The sequence below is a fragment of the Muntiacus reevesi genome, chromosome 5 (assembly GCF_963930625.1).
Source record: "Muntiacus reevesi chromosome 5, mMunRee1.1, whole genome shotgun sequence".
NCBI classification, from domain to species: Eukaryota; Metazoa; Chordata; class Mammalia; order Artiodactyla; family Cervidae; genus Muntiacus; species Muntiacus reevesi.
Window position 1 is genome coordinate 124,502,742 of NC_089253.1, and position 24,615 is coordinate 124,527,356.

General features: G+C 46.5%; 1 protein-coding gene across 2 annotated transcripts in view; it reads left to right on the top strand.

The window, feature by feature from the left end:
* The window catches only part of KDM5B (lysine demethylase 5B), a 71,206-nt gene extending 47,144 nt beyond the window's left edge, over positions 1-24,062 (top strand). For both annotated transcript variants that reach the window (XM_065936353.1, XM_065936354.1), the window contains 15 exons: positions 2,706-2,825; positions 3,670-3,864; positions 6,446-6,627; positions 6,764-6,888; positions 7,796-7,946; positions 8,064-8,178; positions 8,595-8,950; positions 9,937-10,075; positions 12,272-12,451; positions 13,089-13,247; positions 17,832-18,317; positions 19,623-19,734; positions 20,353-20,507; positions 21,602-21,922; positions 22,367-24,062. In XM_065936353.1, coding sequence (XP_065792425.1) covers positions 2,706-2,825; positions 3,670-3,864; positions 6,446-6,627; positions 6,764-6,888; positions 7,796-7,946; positions 8,064-8,178; positions 8,595-8,950; positions 9,937-10,075; positions 12,272-12,451; positions 13,089-13,247; positions 17,832-18,317; positions 19,623-19,734; positions 20,353-20,507; positions 21,602-21,922; positions 22,367-22,504 — 2,934 coding nt within the window. In that variant the 3' untranslated portion in view covers positions 22,505-24,062. The remainder of the gene's footprint in view (positions 1-2,705; positions 2,826-3,669; positions 3,865-6,445; positions 6,628-6,763; positions 6,889-7,795; positions 7,947-8,063; positions 8,179-8,594; positions 8,951-9,936; positions 10,076-12,271; positions 12,452-13,088; positions 13,248-17,831; positions 18,318-19,622; positions 19,735-20,352; positions 20,508-21,601; positions 21,923-22,366) is intronic.
* The last annotated feature ends 553 nt before the right edge of the window (positions 24,063-24,615 follow it).

A 24,615-nucleotide genomic window follows, 5' to 3' on the forward strand; every position in this document is an offset into this window, starting at 1 on the left:
TATTGCCCGTGATTTTATGCAGCTGATGTGGTTGTGTAGAAATAACTCTGTGGTGTAATTTCATACAATATTGCATTAAGCCAGTGGGACTGGATCCTCAGAACACCATGAAAAAAGCTTGTTTGTTGCAACTGATAACTATCTTGCCGAGCAGCCTCACTTTGCCATAGTAAGTGCGAGGCTGTCTCCTCCCTTCCTCTTCAGTATTCAGCTCATAGTATATTCCTAGGCTGTGCACCATCACCATTCCTGCTTTCTAAACTATCACTTTAGTTTGTAACTTCAGCTCTTCAAAATAGCAAAACAAAAACCTTAGAAAATAAGTCTTGTTAGTATAAATCAGTTACTGTGTTACTAACCACTTCAGTATTCTTGAGCTTCCCTTGTAGCTCAGCTGGTAAAGAATCTGCCTGCAATGCGGGAAACCTGGGTTCGATCCCTGGGTTGGGAAGATCCCCTGGAGAAGGGAAAGGCTACCCACTCCACTATTCTAGCCTAGAGAACTCCATGGACTGTCCATAGGGTCACAAAGAGTCGGACATGACTGAGTCACTTTTCACTTTCACTGTGGAAATGGCTAGGTTCTATTATAAATTAGATCTAAACTTGTGTCTCTGAATCCTTCATATGCTATTCCTACTTTAGAAAATAATTTATCAAATATACATGACCTTGATTTTGAATGATGAACTGAAATGGTGACTTCCTGGTGGATCTTAAACACTCTCACTACCACCCCTAATTAAGAGAAAATTTTAAAAAGAACAACAAAAAATAAAAAGAAAATTTATTTCAAGGTCTTGAACTTGGATTTCAGGGTTCCCACTCTAGACTGAAAGGTGCTGTATGTTTTTTCCTCTGAGGTTTCTGTACAAAGTGACACTTTTGTTTACTGGCTTCCTTTCAGTGGAAACTGGGAAGATTTTGGGAGGCCAGATTGAAATGTATAAAGTTGGAGAATCCATCTTAGTCAGCTCAAGCCAGTGTAAATGATACATTGCAGTGTTCAGTGGAGTTCTTGGTCACATGATCTCCACTTTATGCTTCTGGGTTCACAAGCTAGTAATAGGGCGGATGGAGAAGGCTTTTCTTTGAAGGATCATCACATATTCACGGGCCAAAGCTTAGAAAACAAGGACCAGTAGCCATCGAAACACCGCCATCACCTTATTGTTGGCATTTTCCGTGTTGATTTCCCCACCCCACATTGATGGACCTTTCTGATTTGTTTTGCAAAAAAAAAAAAAAAAAAAAGCAAAAGTTAGTCACTCAGTCATGTTCAACTCTTTGTGACTCCATGGACTGTAGCCCACCAGGCTCTGTCCATGGAATTCTGTGACTCCATGGACTGTAGCCCACCAGGCTCCTCTGTCCATGGAATTCTCCAGAGAAGAATGCTAGAGTAGGTTGTCGTTTCCTTCTCCAGAGGATCTTGCCAACCCAGGGATCAAACCCAGGTCTCCCGAATTGCAGGCAGACTCTTCACTGTGAAGGAATTTTAAGCACTGGGATGAGTTGGTAGCTGGCTTTAGAAGAGATCTCTAGCCCAGTTCTTTAATAGTTGAGTAAACCATGTGGGGCTAGACTCTGGATCTAGAGAGGCAGATGAATGAAATTGTGCATTTTAGGGACCCACAATTTAAGAGAACAGACAGATAATGTTCACACAGACAATGGAAGGGTGGTGTGGTTTGACAAGGGTGTCAACTCTGGAGAACTGGAAAGGAGGGCTCATGAGGGCGTTTAAGCCCAGGTGTGGAGCTCTGAAGAAGTGTAGTGTATGTGGCACAGAGTTGGGGAGGGAGGAGGCAGTCCTGGTGACAGGATTGTGTGGTGGTTAGTGGTCTTCACACTTGGCCTGTTGGGGCCCTAAGAGCATGTTGCACATAGGGCTGGGCCTCTGCCAGAAACTGCTTGTCCTCATGGCCTCCCTGGCTGGTGCTTGAGAACTTGCATTCCAACAAGTTCCCAGTTGGTGCTGCTGCTATTGGTCTGGGAAGTACATTTTGGAGAACCACTGGTGGAGGTGTATATGTGCAGGTTCAGTCATGTCCAACTTTGCCACCCCATGGGCTGTAGCCCACCAGGCTCCTCTGTCCATGGGATTCTCCAGGCAGGAATACTGGAGTGGGTTGCCATTTCCTACTCCAGGGGATCTTCCCAACCCAGGGATCAAACGCGTGTCTCTCCTGTGTCTCCTGCATTGGCAGGCAGGTTTTTTACCACTCTGCCACCTGGGAAGCCCCTGATGTTATTATTACATAATAATTGGTTCAGCATGAGAATTTTGTGCCTAGAACAGTGTTGGTGTGTTTTGGGTGAGAACAGTTGGAAAAGAGGAATTGTTGGTGGGGGTTAAGTTTGAGGCCCAAATCAGGAAGAGTTCTTTATGGAACGAGATCCCTGAAATAGAGTGGAATTTCTTTAATGGGTGTAGGAGATCCCCTGTTGGTATGATACTATTTAGAAAAGTGTGTCCTGATCCTGGATATAGCCAAATTGTTGTGGTGTAAGCTGTTTTCTCTTGAGATATGTACACACCTGGAAGTATGAGTAACCACTCCATCTTGTGGCAGAAACAAGTATCTCTAGGTAATACCCGCCACACTGTTTGCCCGCTATTTCTGGAAAATCATCTGATACTCTGTGTCCAGAGTGTCTTTCATGAGAATGTCACTGAAAACCTCCAATTTTTGTCTCCTTAGGTTTACCGAACTAATCAGTGTGCTGGGGAGTTTGTGATCACGTTTCCAAGAGCCTACCACAGCGGTTTCAATCAAGGTTTCAATTTTGCTGAGGCCGTTAACTTTTGCACTGTTGACTGGGTGTGTAATTATGACCTAGTGAGCCTTTTGACATGTATTGTTTTTTCTGCAGAAGTGGTATATACTTTCTAGTTGCTTAAACCAGTCGCTGCTGAGACGGCAAGCCCACTGGTTGTGCACCTTCCAGAAGGAGAAGGCACTAGCCCACAGTGTGAGCCCAGGACTGGAGAAGAGTCTGTGGAGTTAGGTTTCGGTTGAAGCTCACATCTCATTACAAACTAACAGCAAACATTTCCAGTCTGAAGACTGTGCACTGACTTAAATTATCCAACCACAGTAATTTTTAATGATATTTGATTTTAGATAGTTGTAAATTGAATTTTTTATATTAGTATTAATACTTTTCATTTACTTAAAAAGAGCTGTCTAGTTTTAAGTGGGTGTGGTGTTAAAGCTAATAAATTGTAATCTTGTTTCAGTACTTTTTAATAAAAACAATACTACTTCCTACATTTCTAATTATTTTCTGTACAGTAATAATAGTTTTTAGAGCATTTTTGTTTCCTGAAGTAGGTTAACCAGCCCAGTTTCACACAGTTGCTTCAGGGAATGTGAAGATTCATATTTCTGATTAGATTCTACATTGCTGTAGACAGTAATGCATCAGTAATACGTTGGGTTTTTAAACCCTGTTACAATTAAGGTCCCCAATAGCCAGATCTTTGAGATGCAAAGATTTTAAAAGGTCCGAGACTTCTTTGAGTCTAGTTGTAGGGTTGATGTATAATACGGGTGATAACCCGAGATGTGATATTTGTTCATTTGGTAGTAAAGGTCAGGGGTCTTTGGAAACAGGAAGGTGTCTGCTTCCGCACGTCACGTGTCTTCCCGTCTCTTGGCGCAGCTGCCTTTAGGCCGACAGTGTGTGGAGCATTACCGTCTGCTCCACCGCTATTGTGTGTTTTCCCACGACGAGATGATTTGCAAGATGGCTTCCAAGGCGGACGTCCTAGACGTTGTAGTGGCCTCAACTGTTCAGAAAGACATGGCCATCATGATTGAGGACGAGAAGGCGCTCAGGGAAACTGTTCGCAAATTGGTAAGGTTTCTGGAACTCCCAGCTAAATGTCATTGGGTGTTACTTAGTAAAGTCCTTACACACAGGACCATTCTGATAGATACATAATAATGCTTCGTCATGCTTTTAATTTCCATTTCTCTAGTGGCTGATGATACAGGACCCTTTGTCTCGTTCACTGCCTGCATGCGTGTCCCTTTGGTGCAGCGTCTGCTCACTTTGTCTTGCTGTGCCCCTTCTTATGGGTTTGTTATGAGATTTCTCTTTATTCTGATCAGATGAGTGTTCTGCAAATATTTTCTTGCTTAGTGGTTTCTCTTTCCATTTTCTTAGCAGTGTCTTTCAGAGAACAGAAGTTTTTCATTTTGAGGAAATTCAGTTTATCATGTTCTTGTTGTTTGTTTGATTTTAATGAATCTTTTTTGGTGTGTCCTTCCTAAGAAATCTTTGCCTAACCTAAGTCAGAAGCCTTTCCGAATGTGTAGACATCTAGAATTGCTAGTTTTACATTTAAGTCTTTAATCCTCATAAGTAATTTTTGTTTATGACAAGTTGTGGTTGAGATCATTGTTTTTGCATATGACTAATTGATCTAGCACCATTTCTTGAAAAGACTCCCCCTTTCCCGTGGCTTGCCCTGGCGCCTTTGTGGAAAATTGACAGGTGTGGAGGTGCTTCTGCGCTCCGCTCTGGTCTGTGAGCCTGTGCTTTTATCCTCTTGCTAATGCCTTAAGGTCTTGATTGCTGTACTTTTCTGTTAAGTCTTGGAGGAATCTGAACCCTCCGGCTTTGCCCCTTTTAAACACTGTTTGGCCTGCTTCAGTTCCTTTGCTTTTCCGTATGAAGTTTAGAGAATCCGCCTACTGATTCTGCCAGAATGCCTGTTGGCATTTAGATTGGAACTGCATTAAATTCATGGATAGTTTGGGTGAGAATTGACCTTTTAATAATACCGAGTCTTCTAATCCATGGACATAGCATATCCCCTCATTTATTGAGGTCTTCTCTTTTTCTTGGCTCTGCTAGAAAGGCTGGGCGTGTGGGCTCCCATTTCCCTGACCAGGAATCATCCCTGCGTCCCTTGCAGTGAAAGTGGGGAGTCTCACCCGCTGGACCTCCAGGGAAGGTCCCTATTGAGGTCTTCTTGATCTCTTTCATTCGTATTTTGTAGCTTATAGCACACAGATTGTACATGTATCTTCTTGGGCCTATTATTAGGTACTTCATGTTTTGGGCACTGTTATGAATAATACTTTAGAGTTTTTTCCAATTGTTTATTGCTGTTATTTTAAAATACAGTTGATTTTCAAATATTCTGTCCTGACTGCTTGCTGAACTCAATAGTTCTTATAGCTTTTTTGTAGATTCTTTGGGGACAGTCATATCCACAAATAGTCATGTTGATTTATTTTTTAATGTGCCTCTTCAGCATGTTGGCTCCTGAGCCCACTGCGAATCAGCCGCCGCTTGCTCGCCTTCCCCTGGTGCTGTGCTGTTCTGGAAACAGTGCCCAGAGGGTTTAAGTGTCTTCCCAAGGTCTTCCATCAATAGCTTGTTTTTGCAACTTGGAGAACTCATAATTTTTTTCCAGGTGTGGAAATTTACAAATTAAAGTTGAGTGGACTAATATGATTTATTCTCAACCAGAATTCATAGAGTTGATCCTTAATCTTACTTTAAACAAAAATTTTATGACATATCCATAACAAAGTCATTTTTAACGATCGATTTCAGGTTAGATCCAAAATTCATTTATTGGGTTTCTCCTAACTTTTCTGATGAGCAGGATGTGAAATGGTCCAGAGATTGAAATACAGAATGAAAGACTAAAACAAAGGAGCTGGCTGGTTTATAAACATGACTTGATCAGACTCTGCATTGTCAGGCTTAGGTTGGACACAGTTCCAGATAAGGAGAAAAAGTGGTACAAGTTCAATTTTTCCGGAACAAAAGATACATCCTAGGAGGGCTTGTCGTCAGGGGGTACACATTACAGTAGAGACATACTGGCTCAAGACCTCATTTTTCTTGACACTTGGTTATGAGATGCTTTATTTTGCCTTCAGTCTCTGTGTCACAGATTGTTGAATCTTTTCCAAGAGCCAAACAGACCACTCATTGGCTTCCCATCCACAATTCCTGCATGATAGTCTTCTCTACTTGCCCCATCTCCTTTCCTTTTGTTTATGTTTGTTATTTTTATGGATTCTCTGAAGCCCTGTATGGCATTTCCTCTGCAGTTGAATGTATTTACATTTCTTTGCTCTTACATATACCCAAAATATGGCCAAGGCCAATTTTGAGTAGAAGCAGCAGCTAATCTCAGTAGTTTTATAAGCCTGTGAATAGCTGTTCTCATATTCAGATCAATATAGCCAAACATAAGGACCTACCGTGTCCAGAAGAGAATGTCCCACACAAGGGAAGTAGGTTAACTTGCCCACATTTACTGGGTCCACACATTTTTAATCATGCACTCTCTGTTTTGGTAAGGTTCTCTCTCTCTCTCTCGTTTTTTTTAAAGCTTAACTATTGCACGTTTTTCTTGGGAGCTGGTGGGTTGTATTATCCTTTTGCGATCTCAAAGTACACTTTATTTTAGGGAGTAATTGATTCAGAAAGAATGGATTTTGAACTGTTGCCAGATGATGAGCGTCAGTGTGTAAAATGCAAAACCACATGCTTCATGTCTGCCATCTCCTGCTGTTGTAAACCTGGCCTGCTTGTTTGCCTGCATCACGTAAAGGAATTATGTTCCTGTCCTCCTTATAAATATAAACTGAGGTGAGTAGGAAGAATGATTTTTCTCTCATTGTGGAAAACAATGAATGTCTAATTTAGTCTTTGTGACATTGACTATGACATCTGATTTCCCTCAGACCCACATATCTCAAAGCTAAGCCTGCTCTTCTGTTTTCAGGTATAGATACACTCTGGATGATCTCTACCCCATGATGAATGCACTGAAGCTTCGAGCAGAATCTTACAACGAATGGGCCTTGAATGTGAATGAAGCTTTGGAGGCTAAGATTAATAAGAAGAAAAGTATGTGGTGTATACGAAGTGTGATTTGGTGATTGACAAATTGGGATTGGTTGCAATACAGTCAACCTGAAGCTATCCGCGAGCATTACTTGAAGCAGCCTGATTTAGCTCATCTGTCCAGCCAGGCTTAGAGCAGCTTTAGGACAGGTTTTAAAGCCAAGAGTGAATGAGGCAAATGTCCATACATCGAAGTGAAGTCTTAATATAGGAATTCTGCAAGATTGTGTTTTTAACAAAGACAGTATTATTACAAAACATAGTAACTCTTACACGTCTGTCTCAGAAACAAAAGTATTTCACATTTTATTTGGAACCTTAGTAAAGGTTTTTGTCTTTTTTTTTTTTAAACTAGAGTTCATGACACAAACAGCATATCCTTAAGAGTCAGTGAAGTGTTTATTACTTTTTAGCTCTAGTGAAAAGTCTGTCCTCGTTGTTTCCTTTGAAAATCAGTGCTTCCGTTCGCATCTCTTCTCTCAGAGTGGTTTCATTTGCTCTCCTTCCTGTAGCTCAGCGGGTGACTCTGCCCTCGCCTGTTCCAGGGCGCATGCAAGTTCAGTCTATAAGCCTCTGGTTCCCTTCCAGCTACAGAGTTAGATAGATGCAGGAGGAAAATGTGGTTCCACCACAGGAAGGTCTGCATGTGCTCTGCTTTGACAAGTCAGGTGTTCTTTGTTTCTTAAACTTTTCCACATTAAAGGGCAGCTCTAGGCACTTCATAAAGCCCACCAATCTCAGGGCATTTCCCCACCCCTGCCAAAAAAAAAAATGAGCAAATTTATTAAAGAGGGAGAGCGTTGCAGATGCCCACAGACGACACCTGATGGAACCAAGCCTCCCGTCTGCACTTCACACCGAGCTTCCTATGTGCTGGTCACAGAGAAGGCGGTCTTCCCTTTATTTCCAGGCCTTGTCAGCTTTAAGGCTTTGATTGAAGAATCTGAGATGAAGAAGTTTCCAGACAATGATCTTCTACGTCACCTCCGCTTAGTCACGCAGGATGCGGAGAAGTGCGCCTCTGTCGCCCAGCAGCTGCTTAATGGCAAGAGGCAGACGAGGTGGGCTCTGTGCACACCCGCTCTGGGTGTGGACTCCTGGGGAGTCTGCTGTGGCTGGAGTCTGGGGTGCTGGCACCCCTGTCCTCATGCCACCTCCGCGGGCCTTTGTCTCTCTAGGTACCGATCTGGCGGAGGGAAATCCCACAACCAGCTGACGGTGACTGAGCTCCGGCAGTTTGTGGCCCAGCTGCACGCGCTCCCCTGCGTCCTCAGTCAGACGCCGCTGCTGAAGGTGCCCGGAAGGGGGCTGCCCCCTCCTCTCTGGCCATCCTGCAGTTTGTGAATAAGCTCAGTTGACATGATGAAGTCCTGTTCTTGAGTGGTTAACTTGTACATCTATTTGCAAATGTGTTTAATAGCAGCTTGAGTGGTACATGTTTATAAAGAGATTGTAACAGGCCTGCAGTGGAGAGACAGTTGGAAATTTTTACCTGGAAAGTGACCACCAGCTACTCCTCACAGCTGCCATAAGTCTGTCCTAGAGTCACTTGTTCTAAGTGGCTTATGCATTGTCATGTTTATGTGTATTGTTGTTACAATCAAGTGAGGTGGCAGAGGGTCATGTTGAATATGCGTTGAAGATTCTAAGTTTGCAAGAAGCCAGTTGCTGAAATTAATGTTTTGATGCAACAACCTGTGTTTTTCTAGGATCTCTTGAATCGTGTAGAAGATTTCCAACAGCATAGCCAGAAACTGCTCTCTGAGGAGATGCCCAGCGCTGCTGAGCTGCAGGACTTGCTGGATGTCAGCTTTGAATTTGATGTTGAGCTCCCCCAGCTTGCTGAGATGCGTGTCCGGCTGGAGCAGGCCCATTGGCTGGAAGAGGTGCAGCAGGCTTGCCTGGACCCTAGCTCCCTCACCTTAGATGATATGAGACGTCTCATAGACCTGGGGGTAGGCCTGGCCCCATATTCAGCCGTGGAGAAGGCTATGGCGCGGCTTCAGGAACTGCTCACAGTATCAGAGCACTGGGATGACAAAGCCAAGAGTCTCCTCAAGGCCAGGTAAATGAGCACGGCCACGCCTCCCCCTGGGGAGGGCTTGTGCTTAGTCCATCCTGGAGCCCAGGGCACAGGCATTAGGATGTGATCCAGGCACAGCAGCTGAGCTGTGCGTGTAGAGTTTAGCTGAGATGTTTGGAACTGCTTTGGAACTTGGGCAGAAGGAGATTAATTTTTTTTTTCTTGATTTACTGATTGTGAAATGAATGGTTCAAATGGACATGCATTTTCTAGAATTGCTTTAATGAAATTTCCCTGGATCTCGATGGGAACCTCTTTGAGGGAAGAAAACATTTATAAATAAGTGGAACTGTTTAAACCCACAGTTAATGAAAGAGATCCCAAGGAGTCTTAGAGAAACCTCTGAGTGTCACGGTGTGCAGTGTCTTTACAACAAGGACAGTGCTGTAATTCCTACCATTAGTGCTGTTGCCTCATGACCTTGTCTGAACTTGAGGACGTGTTGGACTCGGGCTGACCATCTGAGGGGAGAAGATGGTTCCTCTTCGTCTTGCTGTCTGTCTAACAGATCTTTACTGTTGCAACTGACAGCATAAAGTACAAGGGATAGCTAGGTTCTGGACATTATTGTTTAATCCTGAAATATTGTTCAATCCTGGTCATTGAGCAGAGGACACAAGATTTGGGTTCTGTGCTTTGTTGTGGTTGATATCCTGGAGATTTTTACTTATCTCAGTGGAGCTGTATGAGTCTTGACAGTGTTTCTAGTTTAACATGGAGTAACTTACCCCTAAGCTCCCTTTTGCAAACAGAAGTTTATGGTTATTCCATTGTCAAGTCAGCACTGAATAGGACTGAGTGATTTGCCTTACTTGGTCTTATGTAGATAATTTGATATCTTGTAGTTACTTGCCATTTCAAAAAGTTTATTTGCAATTGTGAATTTCCTTTGAAGTGGTTTTTCTAACTTCTCTGATAAGTAAGCCACGAGTTGCACAGAGGCTGAGTACTGTTTCTCTGCTCTCTAGGCCTCGGCATTCACTGAGCAGCCTCGCCGCCGTGGTGAAGGAGATCGAGGAGATCCCCGCACACCTACCCAACGGCGCGGCGCTGAAAGACTGTGTGCAGAGAGCCAGAGACTGGCTGCAGGAAGTGGAGGCCCTGCAGGTAGGCGTCCAGAGTCCACGCGTCAGCGCCTCTGGAGGGGCGGGGATGGGACGCCGGCAGAGGGGCGTCTGCTGGGTTTCACTGCCCGGGGCCTGTGTTTGGGTTGACCGCGTGACTGATTCTCTTCTGCCCTGTATAGATGCACTTGCCCCCCCCCCCCCCCCCCCGCCTATTGTCCTCACTAGTTGGCTTAATATGTAAGGCTTAGGTAATTTCACTGACCTTTTCTGGGAGCTTGGGAGCCTCCCATAACAGTCTTAAGTAATTGGTTGGGGTTGAAGAGAAAGGGCTAAAAATGAAGTTGTGGTAGAAATACAGTTGCTAATCTTTGACCAGTATGGCTGTCTTCTCGATGGCTTACCAATTGCTTGGAGTCTCAATAATGAAGAGTAGGCGATTGAGTGAGTAGTGATATGTGATTCCATGGCCAAACTGGGCAGTGAGGTCCGGGACTTTTACCGTACAAGTAGTGACTTAAAAGTGCTTTTCCGTCCCTGCAGAGGAAGTGAGGCTTAGCGTTTTCTGGAGTGACTCTCCAGAGAATCAGCGCAAAGTATCTGTGGCTCTGTGCTAGACGGTGTACTTACTGAGACTTCACCTATAAGTTAAAATAGGATATTAAATTTCGTGAGTAGCATTATTAAGGTATAGACAGAATATACCTTAATAATGTACCTTAATCTGGTGTGCTGCAGTCCATGGGATCACAAAGAGTCAAACAGGACCGAGGGACTGAACAACAACAGTAAAGACAAAATGCCTTCTCTGTTTTTCTCTGTTTTTAGTTGGGTGACTTCATGTGAAAAGTGGTTGCTGGAGGTGTTTTCCTTTTTCTCTGTTATCATCATAAAGCAGCAGGTCTTATGGTCCTACTGAGAAAAAAAAAGATCTTTGAATTACTTCATGGGCTAGGTTTTTAAATTTTTATATTGTTGAGTCTCAAGTTCTGTTTTGTTGAAGCCTTCAAACTCTAGGAACAAAATATCATCTGGTTTTCTGTAGTGTTGCTAATGAGAAATACCAAATAGGACAGCTTAGCCAGGTGTTTTCAATGAAACGTCTAGACATGTATTCTGAGTAATAGAGAAGAAAAGATACATTGTTTGATAAATGTTCCATAAGGGGTGACTCCAGCCAGCCAGAGAAAAAGCATGGGAAGTGTGGCTGTGCACACAAACCTCCCCAGTGAGGCAGTTGATGCGGGTTCTTGTCTGTCGTTGGGACCATCCTGATTGTAGCCCGGGTCGCTGCTTTCACTCGTGGTTGCCAGCAGCCAGAAAAGGAGGTGGTGGCAGTAGGCAGGAGAGGTGAGTGTGTGAAGTCAGAGGGAAGGACGCATTCCTGGGAGGGTTTGGTCCCGTCACGTGTTTTAATGTATTTGCTACTTAGTACTGTGTTTGCAACAAAGTCTGTCCATAAGGACACAAAGCAAGTTTTGCTCCATTCCTGAAATAATAGCTTAGCCTTGAATCATGTATTTAAGGATTAGCAGAGAGATGTCACCAACAACAGGGGGACCTCTGTGCTTAGTGGATTGTTCATTTTAAAATGTCACCCAGTTGTCTGCTTTACACACAGGGAGGGCTCTGTATGTTTTCAGAGTGTGGTCCCAGTAAAGCCACAGCAGCACCTGGGAAGTTTCAGGAATGCAAATCCACATGGACCCTTCCCTAATGAACTGAATCAGAAATCTGGGGGTGGGGCCCAGGGAGTTTTAAAACAAGCTTCCCAGATGGTTCTTAATAATAAAATTCGAGAGCCAGTGTTGTTTCTGAACTCATTTTAGTTTTCCTGAATAATCTATTAATTCACTTTTGGTGAATGGAGTAAAACACTGTTTGACTGCTTTTTGTTCTCTAAGTCAGTATGGAAGTCCTTTAAGTTACTACAGATTTACATTTCTGTTGAATTTTTCTCAAACCAATCAAAGGAACCAAAATGATAGATGAATTGAGAGAGGGTATAGACAGTCTGAACAAAAGGATGGCAGTGTATGCCAAGTCCACAGTTGTGTCTGTGGCTCCAGCACGAACCAGGCTCTTGTTGACTGAGTGGGATCCCCCAGGGGCCTCACGGTCACCACCACCAGCTAGCCGGCAGGTTTGGTTGGCATCACTCATGAGTTTAGTATGTTCAGATCATGGGGGCTACTTTTCCCACTTCCACAGAAGTGTCCTTTTTCCTTTGGTTTTCTAGGCTGGAGGACGTGTGCCCGTGTTGGACACGTTGGTGGAGCTCGTCACTCGGGGCCGGTGTATCCCCGTGCATCTGCACTCACTGCCGAGACTAGAGTCCCTCGTAGCTGAGGTTCACGTTTGGAAAGAATGTGCTGCTAATACATTCCTGACTAAGAACTCGTCCTATTCTCTCCTAGAGGTAAGTCTGCACTCAGCCCACCTTGGGGCCGTGCGGCCCCTCACCTACTAAACACACAGCCCTTTCCTTAAGGGAGGGGCAACACTGACTGATCTATGCTCTAGGAGTTATTTTCTCAGGGGAGCCAGGGAGATTCTTCTGAATTTCACTGGAAACTTGGAAAAATCTTTGAATGTTTTCTGCATATGTTTGGGGATAGCATTCACCAAGGAAGAAATTTTCCTCTTTGAAGTTCCTTGGTCTGTTAAAATTGAACATTTAACCTTGGCCATGCTTCACCACTTGGATTTGCCAAGCTTCATAAAAGATCTCCACCTCTCAACATGCGTATACTTAACACTTTTACAGTTTCCTTAAGCTGTTGCGGGTCACACGTTATGACTGGAATCATAGGGCTTTACTTTTGTTCTTTTTCCTTACTGTTTGATTGAATCTGAGTCAAGTCTGTCTTCCGTGAGACCTCCTTCCCCCTCGCCTCCTTCCTTTGTCGAGGAGGGTTTCTGGGGTCAGGGTGGCGTGTTATGCAGGAAATATAGAAATCCACGTCCTTCCCACTGCGTAGACTTTCATTTGGGAACTTCACAATGCTTATCTTAGCCCAGATAAATCACAATGGCTGTGCTTCGTTCCACACCAGGTGCTGTGTCCTCGATGTGATATTGGCCTTTTGGGATTAAAGAGGAAGCAGAGAAAGTTAAAGGAGCCCTTGCCAAGTGGCAAGAAGAGTCGTCCCCGTGTCGAGAGTCTGAGCGACCTGGAGAGAACGCTGGTGGAGAGCAGAGAGACTGCCTCAGCTGTGCGTGCTGCAGCTCCTCTTTTCTCAGGGGGGAGGGCCGTTTCTAGCTCTTCCTTCTTTACTGGGTATATTGGGAAGGCAAGTAGGAGAATCACTTCCAGAGTATTCTGTTTTACCAAAGCGACTTTAGGAAAACTGTCATTTGTAAAAGTTTTGAATGGAAGGTGCCTGCGAGGCCTCCCAGACTCAGAAACACCTCCCAAGCCTGTAGCTTGGTCCGGGGCTAAGAGGTGACCTGCAATGCCAGCTTACTGTTAAGTTTACAATAGGACATACACGGAAAGGGTACTGGGTGCTCCCGAGTCTGATCTCCTCTTAGCGTAAGCACTGTGGCTCCAAAGATAGTGTCATCTTCAAGAGGATGAAGCAGTATTGAGCTAATGTTCGGTGAGCACAGTATCAGATCAAAGGAAGAGAGCTATGGGATCTGGATGCTTGAGAAATTTTCCAGGTTGGTATAATTGACCTGTAGTATTGGTCTCAGGTGTGCAGGCCAGTGATTCAGGATATGTATATATTACCCAGTGATCCCTGTTTGAGTCTAGTTAATAGCCATCACCACACAGGTTTGTTTTTTTTCTTGTGATGAGAACTTTGAACATCTGCTCTCTCAGCAACTTTCAAAACTATAACATAGTATTAACGACTGTCTGGAGTCGAAAGTGGCAAAAGACACTGCGGCCTTCTTGCCTGGACAGCTCCACAGACAGAGGCGCCTGGCGGCTGCAGAGAGCTGGACACGACGGACGCCTTCCCAGAGACGAGAGCACGGCTTCTGTTTGTATTCATGACTGTAGTCACCACGCTGTGTGTCACATCTCCAGGGTTTATTTTTACCTTTTGATCTCCTGCACCCATCTCCTGGACCAGTTACCTCTGGGAGCTGCCCATCACTTCTCTGTGTCTGTCAGTCCAGTTAAGTCGCTTAGTCGTGTCCCATTCTTTGCAGCCCCATGGACTGTAGCACGCCAGGCCTCCCTGTCCATCACCAACTCCCAGAGCCTGCTCAAACTCATGTCCACTGAGTCGTGTCCATCCAAGCATCTCATCCTCTCTTGTCTCCTTCTCCTTCCACCTTCAGTCTTTGCCAGCATAAGTGAGTTAGCTCTTCGTATCAGGTTGCCAAAATATTGTCATTTCAGCTTTAACATCAGTCCTTCCAATGACTATTTAGGACCAATTTCCTTTAGAATTGACTGGTTGGATCTCCTTGCTGTCCAAGGGACTCTGAAGAGTCTTCCCAACACCATAGTTCAGAAGCATCAATTTTTCCTTGCTCAGCTTTCTTTATAGTCCAACTCTCAGATCCATACATCACTACTGTAAAAACCATAGCATTAACTAGACGGACCTTTGTCGGCTGAGTAATGTCTCTGCTTTTTAATATGCTGTCTAGGTTGGTCATAGGTTTTCTTCCAAGAAGCAAGCATCTTAATTTCATGGCTGCAGTTACCATCTGCAGTGATTTTGGAGCCAAAGAAAATAAATTGTCTCACTGTTTCCATTGTTCCTCATCTATTTGCCATGAAGTGATGGGACTGGATGCCATGATCTTAGTTTTCTGAATGTTGAGTTTTTAAGCCAACTTTTTCACTCTTCTCTTTCACTTTGATCAAGAGGCTCTTTAGTTCTTCTTCACTTTCTGCCATAGGATGGTGTCATCTGCATATCTGAGATTATTGATATTTCTCCTGGCAATTTTGATTCCAGCTTGTGCTTCATCCAGCCCAGCATTTCGCATGATGTACTCTGCATATAAGTTAAATAAGCAGGGTGACAGTATACAGCCTTGATGTACTCCTTTGCCTATTTGGAACAGTCTGTTCTTCCATGTACAATTCTAACTGTTGCTTCCTGACCTGCATACAGATTTCTCAGGAGGCAGGTCAGGTGGTCTGGTATTACCATCTCTAAGAATTTTCCACAGTTGTGATCCACACAGTTTTCTGTGGGGTGTCTTTTGGGGTTTTTGTTTTGTTTTAGATTTCACATGTAAGTGAGATCATATAGTACTTGTTTTTCTCTGACTTATTTCTCTTTTTCTGACTTATTTCACTTGGCATAATGCTAAGAATCCGTGTTCTTCCCAAATGGCAGACTTCTTTTCTCTTTCTGTGGTTGATAATACCCTATTGTTTATACACAACCACATTGTCTGTTGTCCGTTCACCCACTAGTGGGCGCACTTAGGTTGTGTCCATGTCTTAGCTGTTGTGAGTAATGCTGCCTTGGACGTGGGAGTACAGATAATCCTTTCAAGTCGGTATTTCTGCTTCCTTTAGATGTACACTCAGAAATGGAATTGCTAGGTCCTGTGGTAGTTCTAGTTTTAGTTTTTTGACGACCCTTCATATTGGTTTCCACAGCGGCTGCAACAATTCACATTCCCACTCCTAGTGTAGGAGGGTGTTCCCTTTTCTCTACATCCTCGCTGACACCTGTTATTTCTGGCCTTTTCGATAATAGTCATTTTAACATAGGTGTGAGGCGATGTCTCAGTGTGGTTTTGATCTGCATTTCCCTGATGGTCAGTGCTGTTAGGCATCTCTTCATATACCTGTTAGCCATCTGTTCATCATCTTCTGCCCATTTTAATTGGATTTTTGTTTTTGGTAGGGATGATGGTGTTTTTGATGTTGAATTATATGAGTTCTTCATTGATTTGGGGTATTAATCCCCCTGATCAGGTTACAAGTTGCCAATACTTCTCCCATTCTATACGTTGTTTTTTCATCTTGTTGATGATTTCCTTCCATGTGCAGAAGTTTTATAGGTTGATGAAATCCCTTTTAGGATGGTTTTGAAGGCACAAAGCATTGTCCTTCCCAGAGCAGGAACATACCTGCTGCTGGACCTGAGCTGAATGGACTCGTCCTCGGGCCAGGACGCCTTTCCTGTCTGACCCTTCCTCACTGCCTGACTGCTGTTTGACATGGGATTTTACCCTGAGTATCTGTGTTTTGACATGGACTGTCTTTGGCGTATTTGTCCCTTCCTTCAGATTGTAGTCAGGTGTGGCTGCCTGAGCATCATTCTGGTGCTTCCAAGGTGCTGCTTTCCACCGTTATCGGTTGGGCTTTGTAACGGCACTGTCTGTCTGGAGCTTCGCTTGCCTAGTCTTGCTGATCTGGTCTGTGGACCTCTGCACATTCCCTGTTGATATCTTGGTTCCTACATAACCCACATGTACTGCCTGCACATGATTTCCATCTACAGAAATGAGAGATTTTCTAAATACAGCAAGCATTTGTTAGGTGGTTTATTCTAGATCTTTTTGTTTCTCACCTAAACCATCATTCATGCATCTTCTCCTCTAATCCAGAAACAGTGGAGCATCAGTCCGCCCTTAGGACTTAGGTTCCTCATCTGGTGACTGGGGGTGGATCTGATCATCAGGAATGGATTAGCTATGACACATTAACATTTTAAGGACTTGGAAATAGAGTTGGGAAAGAAATGGTTCTTGTAGCTTTTAGTTTTTGCTTCTGGTGGGGAATGCTACTTTTAAAAATCTATGCTTCCTCTGTATTTCTCTTCAGTGAAGTATCAGGACTTGTGTTGTCCTGCCATTTGCTGTGAAAGGTCAGTGTGTTACATACCAAGGGAGTAGTGACTTACTCTTACATAGCTAGTGATTTGAATTGGTCCCGCTTAAAGCAGTTCTGCTTCATGGTGAGGAGTGAATAAACCTGTAAAGCCTGGATTGACTCACGTAGAGGTCTCATGTATGGACAGCTTGTACATACTGGTCAGAACATGTTCAGGGTCACTTCAGCTTTTTACTCTGAAGCTAATTATGCTTGTGTTGTCAAGTTGCTTTATACAGATTACCTGATCTCGGAAGTGAGACGTGGCTCTTGTTTTCATAGAGAAGAGAATATAGCAAGTACACATGCCACTTCCTGCAGAAAAGCAGCTTGCTTTTGTCTCTGCCCTGATGATCTCATAGCATGTCCCTGTGCATGTGTGTGTTTAAGGGAAGTTTGCTGAAGTGTTTCTGGTTAACTTCTTCACGAGCGATCCACTTTGATTATGTACGGTTCATGTGTCTAGTACACCTATAAGGCCTGTTGTTAAAGGCAGTAAGAGATACAGGTTACGGCGGCATCTTAGAGACTTTCTCATCTAAAGTACCTTTCTAGAAGATCACAAAAGTTAGTGGAGCTGAAGACAAACCTCAGAAATTTGCACACAGACAGTGAAAAACCTGTATCTTACAAGGGAGGTGTATTTCCTGAGAGAGATGTGCAAAGAAGTTGGGCTTAGAAGAATGGCGCGTGCTAGTTTACTGCTGACAGTGGTTTGCTGAGTGGCAGCCGGAGCGTCTGCTCACATGGCCACGGGGCTGTCACGGCAGCCCTGCGCGGCGGGCACTGTTCCCGACTCTAGTTCATACCTGTGGACCTCCCACCACAGTGAGTGGAATGTTGTCATCCAAGGCGCCCCCGCGGCTTAGTGAGGCAGAACCGGCACAAACCCAGAGCCTGCTCTGGGGCCCAGTGTTCTTCACCATCACGACCCTTGAGTTTTAGAAGACAGCTGAGGTCTCTGTGCCGTCGTCCTTTATTGTCCTCTCCTTTCTAGATGGCCGCCCTCGGGGAAGCTCGCGCACGAGAAATGGAAGCCTTGCAGTCTCTCCGACAAGCCAATGAGGGGAAGCTGCTGTCGCCTGTGCAGGATGTGGAGATGAAAGTCTGCGTGTGTCAGAAGGCCCCCGCGGCCCCCATGATCCAGTGTGAACTCTGCAGGGATGCTTTCCACACCAGCTGTGTGGCGGCCCCCAGCATTCCACAGGGCCCCCGAGTCTGGCTGTGTCCCAGCTGTCGGAGGTCAGAGAAGCCTCCGCTCGAGAAGATTCTGCCCCTGCTGGCCTCCCTCCAGCGCATCCGCGTCCGTCTGCCTGAGGGAGACGCGCTGCGGTATATGATCGAGCGGACCGTGAGCTGGCAGCACAGGGCCCGGCAGCTGCTCTCGTCAGGGCACCTCCAGGCCTTGCAGGGCCGTGCGGGCTCAGGACTGTTGTGTGGCCGGTGGCAGGCCACAGCAGGACAGGTGCCAGAGGCCAGCAAGGTGAGCCGGGACCTTCCTTGCTGGTTTTCAGACCGTGCTCACCTCCATGTCTTCTGCGGCGCCACCGCTAGCAGCACCCACTGTCCTGCGAGGGCTCTGCGTACCTGCCGCGTCGTTTGTTTCCTCTGCTCCCAGTAGTCGGTCTGTAGAGCAGATTTCACCTGTTTATATATACATACGATTTCCCCATTTGTGGGTACGAACCTAGATATTTCTAATAGATATACTTAAGTTTATTTATTTTCGCTTAACTTTTTTTTTCCCCTGCTTTCTATCATACAAGTCACTGAGCAGAAAGGGAAAGTGCCTCCTGAGTCTTGTTGCTTTTTGAGGAAAAATTAAGTTTTGAAGCATCTTATGTATTATGTTGCTTCAGAGGGGAGGCAGTAGGTTTCATACTATCTGTAGTCTTGCTGCCAAAAGCCTGATTCTTGTAACCATCACTTTGGTGGCAGGGGTGGGGTTCTGTCTTCTTCCATAGAAGATAAAAAAGTACAGTCAGGAATTCAGGGTTTAATCTTCTTATAAGGTCCACCTGATGACTTCCAAATGTCGTAGACTCTATAGCAGAATCACTGTGCCTCCCTGGTGCTGTACCAGCAGAGGCCTGTGATTCGCAAGGGCCAAGGGAGATGCAGGTCAGACATATGGACAGAGGGTCGGTTCTGCTGTATTTGTTATCTTTCTTTTTTCCATTTATTTCCAGCTTCTGAAATATAGTGCCTGGCACTTAGCAAATTGTGTGTTTAGGTCTTTGCCTCATAGTTGAGTTGTGGCTGTGCGGGCAAGCTAGCGTGCGTTGGAGACAGTAGTGTTCCTTCCACATGATGTGCTGGGAGTCTCCTTGTGTTAGTAGAGAGGGAAGACACAACTGCTCTTTGCTCACTTGTGGTCCAAGGGCTGTTTGTTCTAGCCCCTTTGATAAGCTCTGAAGAAGTAGGGACATGAATGTGAGTACTGTCCGTCAGCTCCTCAGTTGGTTTACCCAAAGGGGTACATGTCTATGTCAGGCAGGTTAAAATCTGCCCCAGGAATTCAAGAGACTGTGTGATCTATTTCCATGCAGAGAAAATGACTTATTGCCCAGTATTGCTCTTCACCTCTGAAGTCAGTCCAGGCACAGCCAGGAAGGCCATAAGGCTTGGTGAACAGGAGTTGGCTTGGCCAGATGCCAGAGGCTTCTTTCAGTTTGGGAAAATCAAGTCCTCTGCTATATGCTGCCTGATAACCCAAGCTACCTCTGTTAGGCTGGTGGTGGTCTTAGTCCTGGAAGAGCCTTACTGTGAGATGTTTTCCTTCCGTCAGATATCTCAGCCTCCTGGCCCCACGTCCTTCTCCCTGCCTGACGATTGGGACAACAGAACCTCCTATTTACATTCTCCTTTCTCCACTGGTCGGAGCTGTATCCCCCTCCATGGTCTGTATTGATTATCATCATCATGATCATTGTTGTTATTTTGAGGGCTTGAATAGTAACAAGTGATATTGCAGTAGTTTTTTGTTGTAGATAATCCAGAATCGTTAAAAAATGACTTTATTCTTACATGTGGGATATGTGTTGCTGTGTGCTTGAAAGGTGGGAGGAGAATCCTATTTAAAGACTTGTAAGTGCAAAAGAAACAGAACGGAAAGCTTGCAGGGAGGACTGGGTTCATCCCATGTCAGCCGTTCGTTAAACGGCAAGTGACGTGGTTAGATGCTCAGTCACAGGTTCATTTGTTGCTTCATTACTTGGGAGACTTGAGGGGGCTCTTCGAGACCCTGCTTCTCTTCTCTCCCTCCTGAGGGCGACTCTCCCCCAGGACTTCTGCCTGGAGCCCTGGCCCATGCCGAATGCCCGGCCCTGTGACAGCTGTCCAGGGGAGGTGTCTCTCCTGCCTCAGCGGTAGACTCAGTTTCACTTGGGCCTGTTAGGCTGTGGCTCTGGGCACATGAAGTGGCTTCAGTTGATGTGGGGAGGGTGGCAGTCGGGTGGGCGGTCCTCCTCTGCTCCCGTCACAAGGACTGTCCCCGTGATCCGCTCTGGTCTTGACAGGTATCAGCCCAGAAGTGAATGAGCTGCTGATGGAGGCCCAGCTGCTCCAGGTGTCTCTTCCTGAAATTCAGGAGCTTTACCAGACGCTACTCGCCAAGCCGAGCCCTGTGCAGCAGGCTGACCACAGCCCTCCAGTGAGGCCCGGCAGTGAGAAGGTGGGCATAGGGGTCTGGTGTCTCCCCCGCTCAGCAGCACAGGGACAAAGACGCTGTCTTTGATCCAGGAAAGGATGCAGACCGTCTCCCCCACAGCCTTGTTCCGACGGCTGGGCTCACAACCTGGATGCTGATGCCGGTTTTTAAACCACTGTGTGAAAAGCTTTTCTTTTTCATAAGGTGCTTCTCATCTTTCCATGTGGTAATAGCTAGAAACAGGATTATTCTTGTGTAGGAGAAATCCTGTTAGATGGAAATGTAATTATAGCTGGAAAGGCTGTCATTCTTGAAGTCAGCATGTAACAGATGCTTTCACTTTTCTAAACTGATCCTGACAGCTGTTACTAGGACCAGGTGACTAGACCGAGAGGGCCCGTTTCTGTTGTATTTCGTTCTTTGTGGCTGCACCACAGGATCTTAATTGCCTGACCAGGATTCAAACCTGTGCCCCCTTAAGTAGAAGTGGGGAGTCCTAACCACTGGAACTCCAGGGAAGTCCCAGGGGTGCCTGTTTCAAGTGCTAACTTACTTAAAGTACTGAGGTCCTGTTTCCCAGCAGCATAAGATGCTGCTGCTCCTACATCTTGTTGACAAAATTGCTGACTCCTGAAGATATAGTCCGAGGAGGAAGACAGCATAAGGGTAGACACTGGCGTTTAGGATTGATTTTTATTGTTGCAATGCCAAGTAGTGTAGCACATTACCAGCTGTGTTCAGTTGAAAGCGCCTTTTTTCTCTCACGGGCGGAGATGTCCTTAAAGGACGCTGTTGGCCTGGTCTTGGCCATCTGCGGGTCACCACCGCCCAGGAAGCTCTGTGGGCGTCAGGCACTTGCTCGTGTGTTTGGCGACTCCCCCCTCCCGGCACTGCTGGGCTGATGTGAGACAGTTCACGTTGGTGACATTTTTGTTCTCCAGTATTTGATAGGCTGAACGGCGAAGTCAGCTGGTTCCGTAGCGGGGCCGGGGCCGGGGAGCGGGGACAGCCTGTCCTGGTTTCGCTGGGGCACGCCTGTTTCTCGTGCCTGCGGGTGTTGACATGGCAGCTTTAGTGAGAGGCAAACTGCTAAACTGGGCTTGCCCTCTTCCACCCAGAGCGACGGCTGCCGAGGGAAGCGAGATGGAGCCAGCGGCCTCGAGAGCAAGCTGAAAAGACGCCTGGAAAAAGAAGGCCTCTCCAGTGAGCGGTGGGATCGAATCACCAAAATGCGGGCCCCCAAAAAGAAGAGAATCAAGCTGAGCCACCCCAAGGACACGGACAGTCTCAAGTTAGAGAGAGAGTGTAGCTATGAGTCGGCCCCCTCTGCCGACACGCAGTCCCTGCCCTCAGACTCGTCCTCCTCGGGGCAGGAGGACTCTGAGGACGAGGACGCCATCTGCCCGGCCGTGAGCTGCCTGCAGCCAGAAGGAGACGAGGTCAGTGAGGTTTGGGCCGTGGGGGACGTGCGTTCCCTTAACTCAGAGCCCTGTGAGCGCCAGCTCGCCCGGCCGGGTCTTTCTCCTGCTTACCTGCCTTGAGCCCGCCCGAGTGGATTGCTCAGCCTGCCCATGGGGTCTCCGCTCGCTCACGCGCCTGGGCCTCCTCCCTTGTCCTGAAGACGCTCTTCTCTGCCCTTTCCTTTCTGCTCCTCCGGCCCGCGCCGCCCGGCGCTCGGAAGGTGGGGGGTGCTGCCGTCGTGCCCTTTCTTTGCTTACTGGTCGCGGGGCGGCCCGCCCTCGCCCGCGCAGCCGCCACGTGGAGAACAGCTCAGACTGCTCGCCTGGGCTGCCGTGCCGCAGGTCCCGTGAGGGGCAGTGGCTGCCCCGGCCGCCGGGCCGGTTCTCCCCTGAAAACCCCATCTCCCTGCTCTCTGTAACCAGGTGGACTGGGTCCAGTGTGATGGCAGCTGCAGTCGGTGGTTCCATCAGGTCTGTGTTGGTGTCTCTCCCGAGACGGCCGAGGAGGAGGACTACGTGTGTGCGCGCTGTGCGGAGACGGACGCACCGGGCCGGAGATAAAACCCGCAGAGCCCCCTCAGTCAGGACTTGGCCCGGGGACTCCCAGTTTCTCAGCAAAGCTGCAGGACTGGCGTTCAAACCAGCCTGTAAACGGTGCTATTTCTATTCCTTACGGGATCATTTTTCCAGAACTCTTTGAAAAAAAGAAAAAAAAAAAAAAAGACAAAAATTTTTTGACACTTTTTGTATTTTTTTCCTTAAGAGCTGTTTGTGGTTGTTGAGGTTTGAAACGCTGACTGTTTTTGCAGGACTTCCCACCAGTTTGGAAGGATTGGCGCTTGCACCTTTTCATGTACAGCATTAAAATCTTACCTCTTCCTGGGGTTTACCGGCTGAGTCCAACTCGGTTTCAGTGCCCAGAAGGGCCCAGTAAATCCTCATTTGAGGAATTTCTCTCTCGTTTACTCTGTTACCATATTGGGGAGCTTAAGTTTTTCACTTTTGAGGTTTTTGTTTGTTTTCTTTATCCACTTTTGTTTTTCCTGGTAGACTAGGTTTATTTATCTAAGCAATAACTTCCATGTTGGTTTCAGTGGCTGGAATTAAAACCAAACAAACTTGCAAACAGTGTGTTGGTGCTTTAGCATCTGGCGGATGTCAGAACACAGCCGTCTGGCTTCTGGTGTCACTGGTGAACTGGTGACAGAGAAGAGGCCGCCCCCTAAGCACCGGTCACAGCTGTTGTGGCCCCCGCCCCCCCGCCCCCCGCCTGTTCTTCTGGAAGCTTGTGTCAGGTTTTGCGGTTTATATTGTGGAATAAATCCTTGGTCGTAACGTAACCCTACCTGCTGGTTATTCAGAGCCATCAGCCTGCAGCTGCTTCTGCCCCTACCTGTGGGCCGTGAAGAACCTGAGTGGGGCTTGCTTTTGCCTCTGCCCAGCGGCTGGTGGCGGCCTGCGGATGTTAGGGACTTCTCCTGTATCCTGCTCTGTCTGGTGGGCCACATGCCTCCAGTCCCCCACTGACAAAGACCCCTCTTTCCTCCCGTCTTCACGCACCAGAACCTGTCTTGAAAGCCATGCTGTTTTTAAATAAGCTTTCTCATAATGTTGGCAAATCATTCCAATCCTCAGATGAGCCCTTCTTGGGGGAATGATGTCTTCATTATATTTGAATTGACAGGAAGTTGGTTTCGGGTTAGGATCGCAGAAGGCAGAGTCAGGAGAGTGCATCCTCACGGAGGCCCAGGAGAAGGTGGGTTTGGGGAGCACTCGTGAGCAGCCAGGCTCCCCTCCCACTTGCCTTCCTGTCTCTGACTCGCTGCTGTTCCTGATCGTAAGTGTCTCCCAACGTTTGCACACCTTTTCTTCTCAGAGGACCCTGTTCTGCAGTGGAGAAGACATTCTGGTGAACAGACTCTGGCTTGCTTTTCCTGTCCGGTTACTAATACCTGCTTTCCCTACATTCTATAGCCATAAACCCAAAGATGGGTAGAAACAGTGGTCTTTAATCAACAACAAAAACAGCAACAGCAGTCTGTGATGTAGCAGAGATTTACATGTGTACTACTCCCTTTTATGCAATTCAGATAATTAAATCTCTTTAAGAATGACTCTGAAGTGTCTGCAGTTTTCCCAGAGTTGTCGTCATATTTCTCCTTATCTTATGGGTTTGTGGGGCCAGTGGAGGAGACTGTCCAGAGTACGGCCTGGAGTTAGAGTAGCGTGGGCATTTTTTTTTTTTTTTAATTCACATGTGGTTGATTTACAGCGTTGCGCCAGTCTGCTGGCCTTGGCCTTTTTAAGCGTCCAGACCCTTAGAGCCCCTGGCGTCGGGGCAGGGTGCTGACTGCCCCAGTTCCACAGAGAAAGGAAGCTGAAAGGCTGCTCTGCTCCTGGAATAGAGCCTTGCCTGTGAAGAGCTTCTCTGCCCGTCTGGGCTGCCCTGCTCCTGCCCTGCCAGCTTTTCTTCTTCACCTGGAAGGTTGTACATGATCCCTGACAGTAGCATCCTTGGTGCTGGAGATTCTCTGCCCCTCAGGGATGGGGGAGCAGGAGTGTATGTGAATCACCCCTCTCCAGGTGAGACCACCGACCTCTTATATACGATGGTACTGGAGTTGAGGGGTGTGTCGGGTACAGCTGTCCGCTGCTGGTGAAGAACCGGGCCT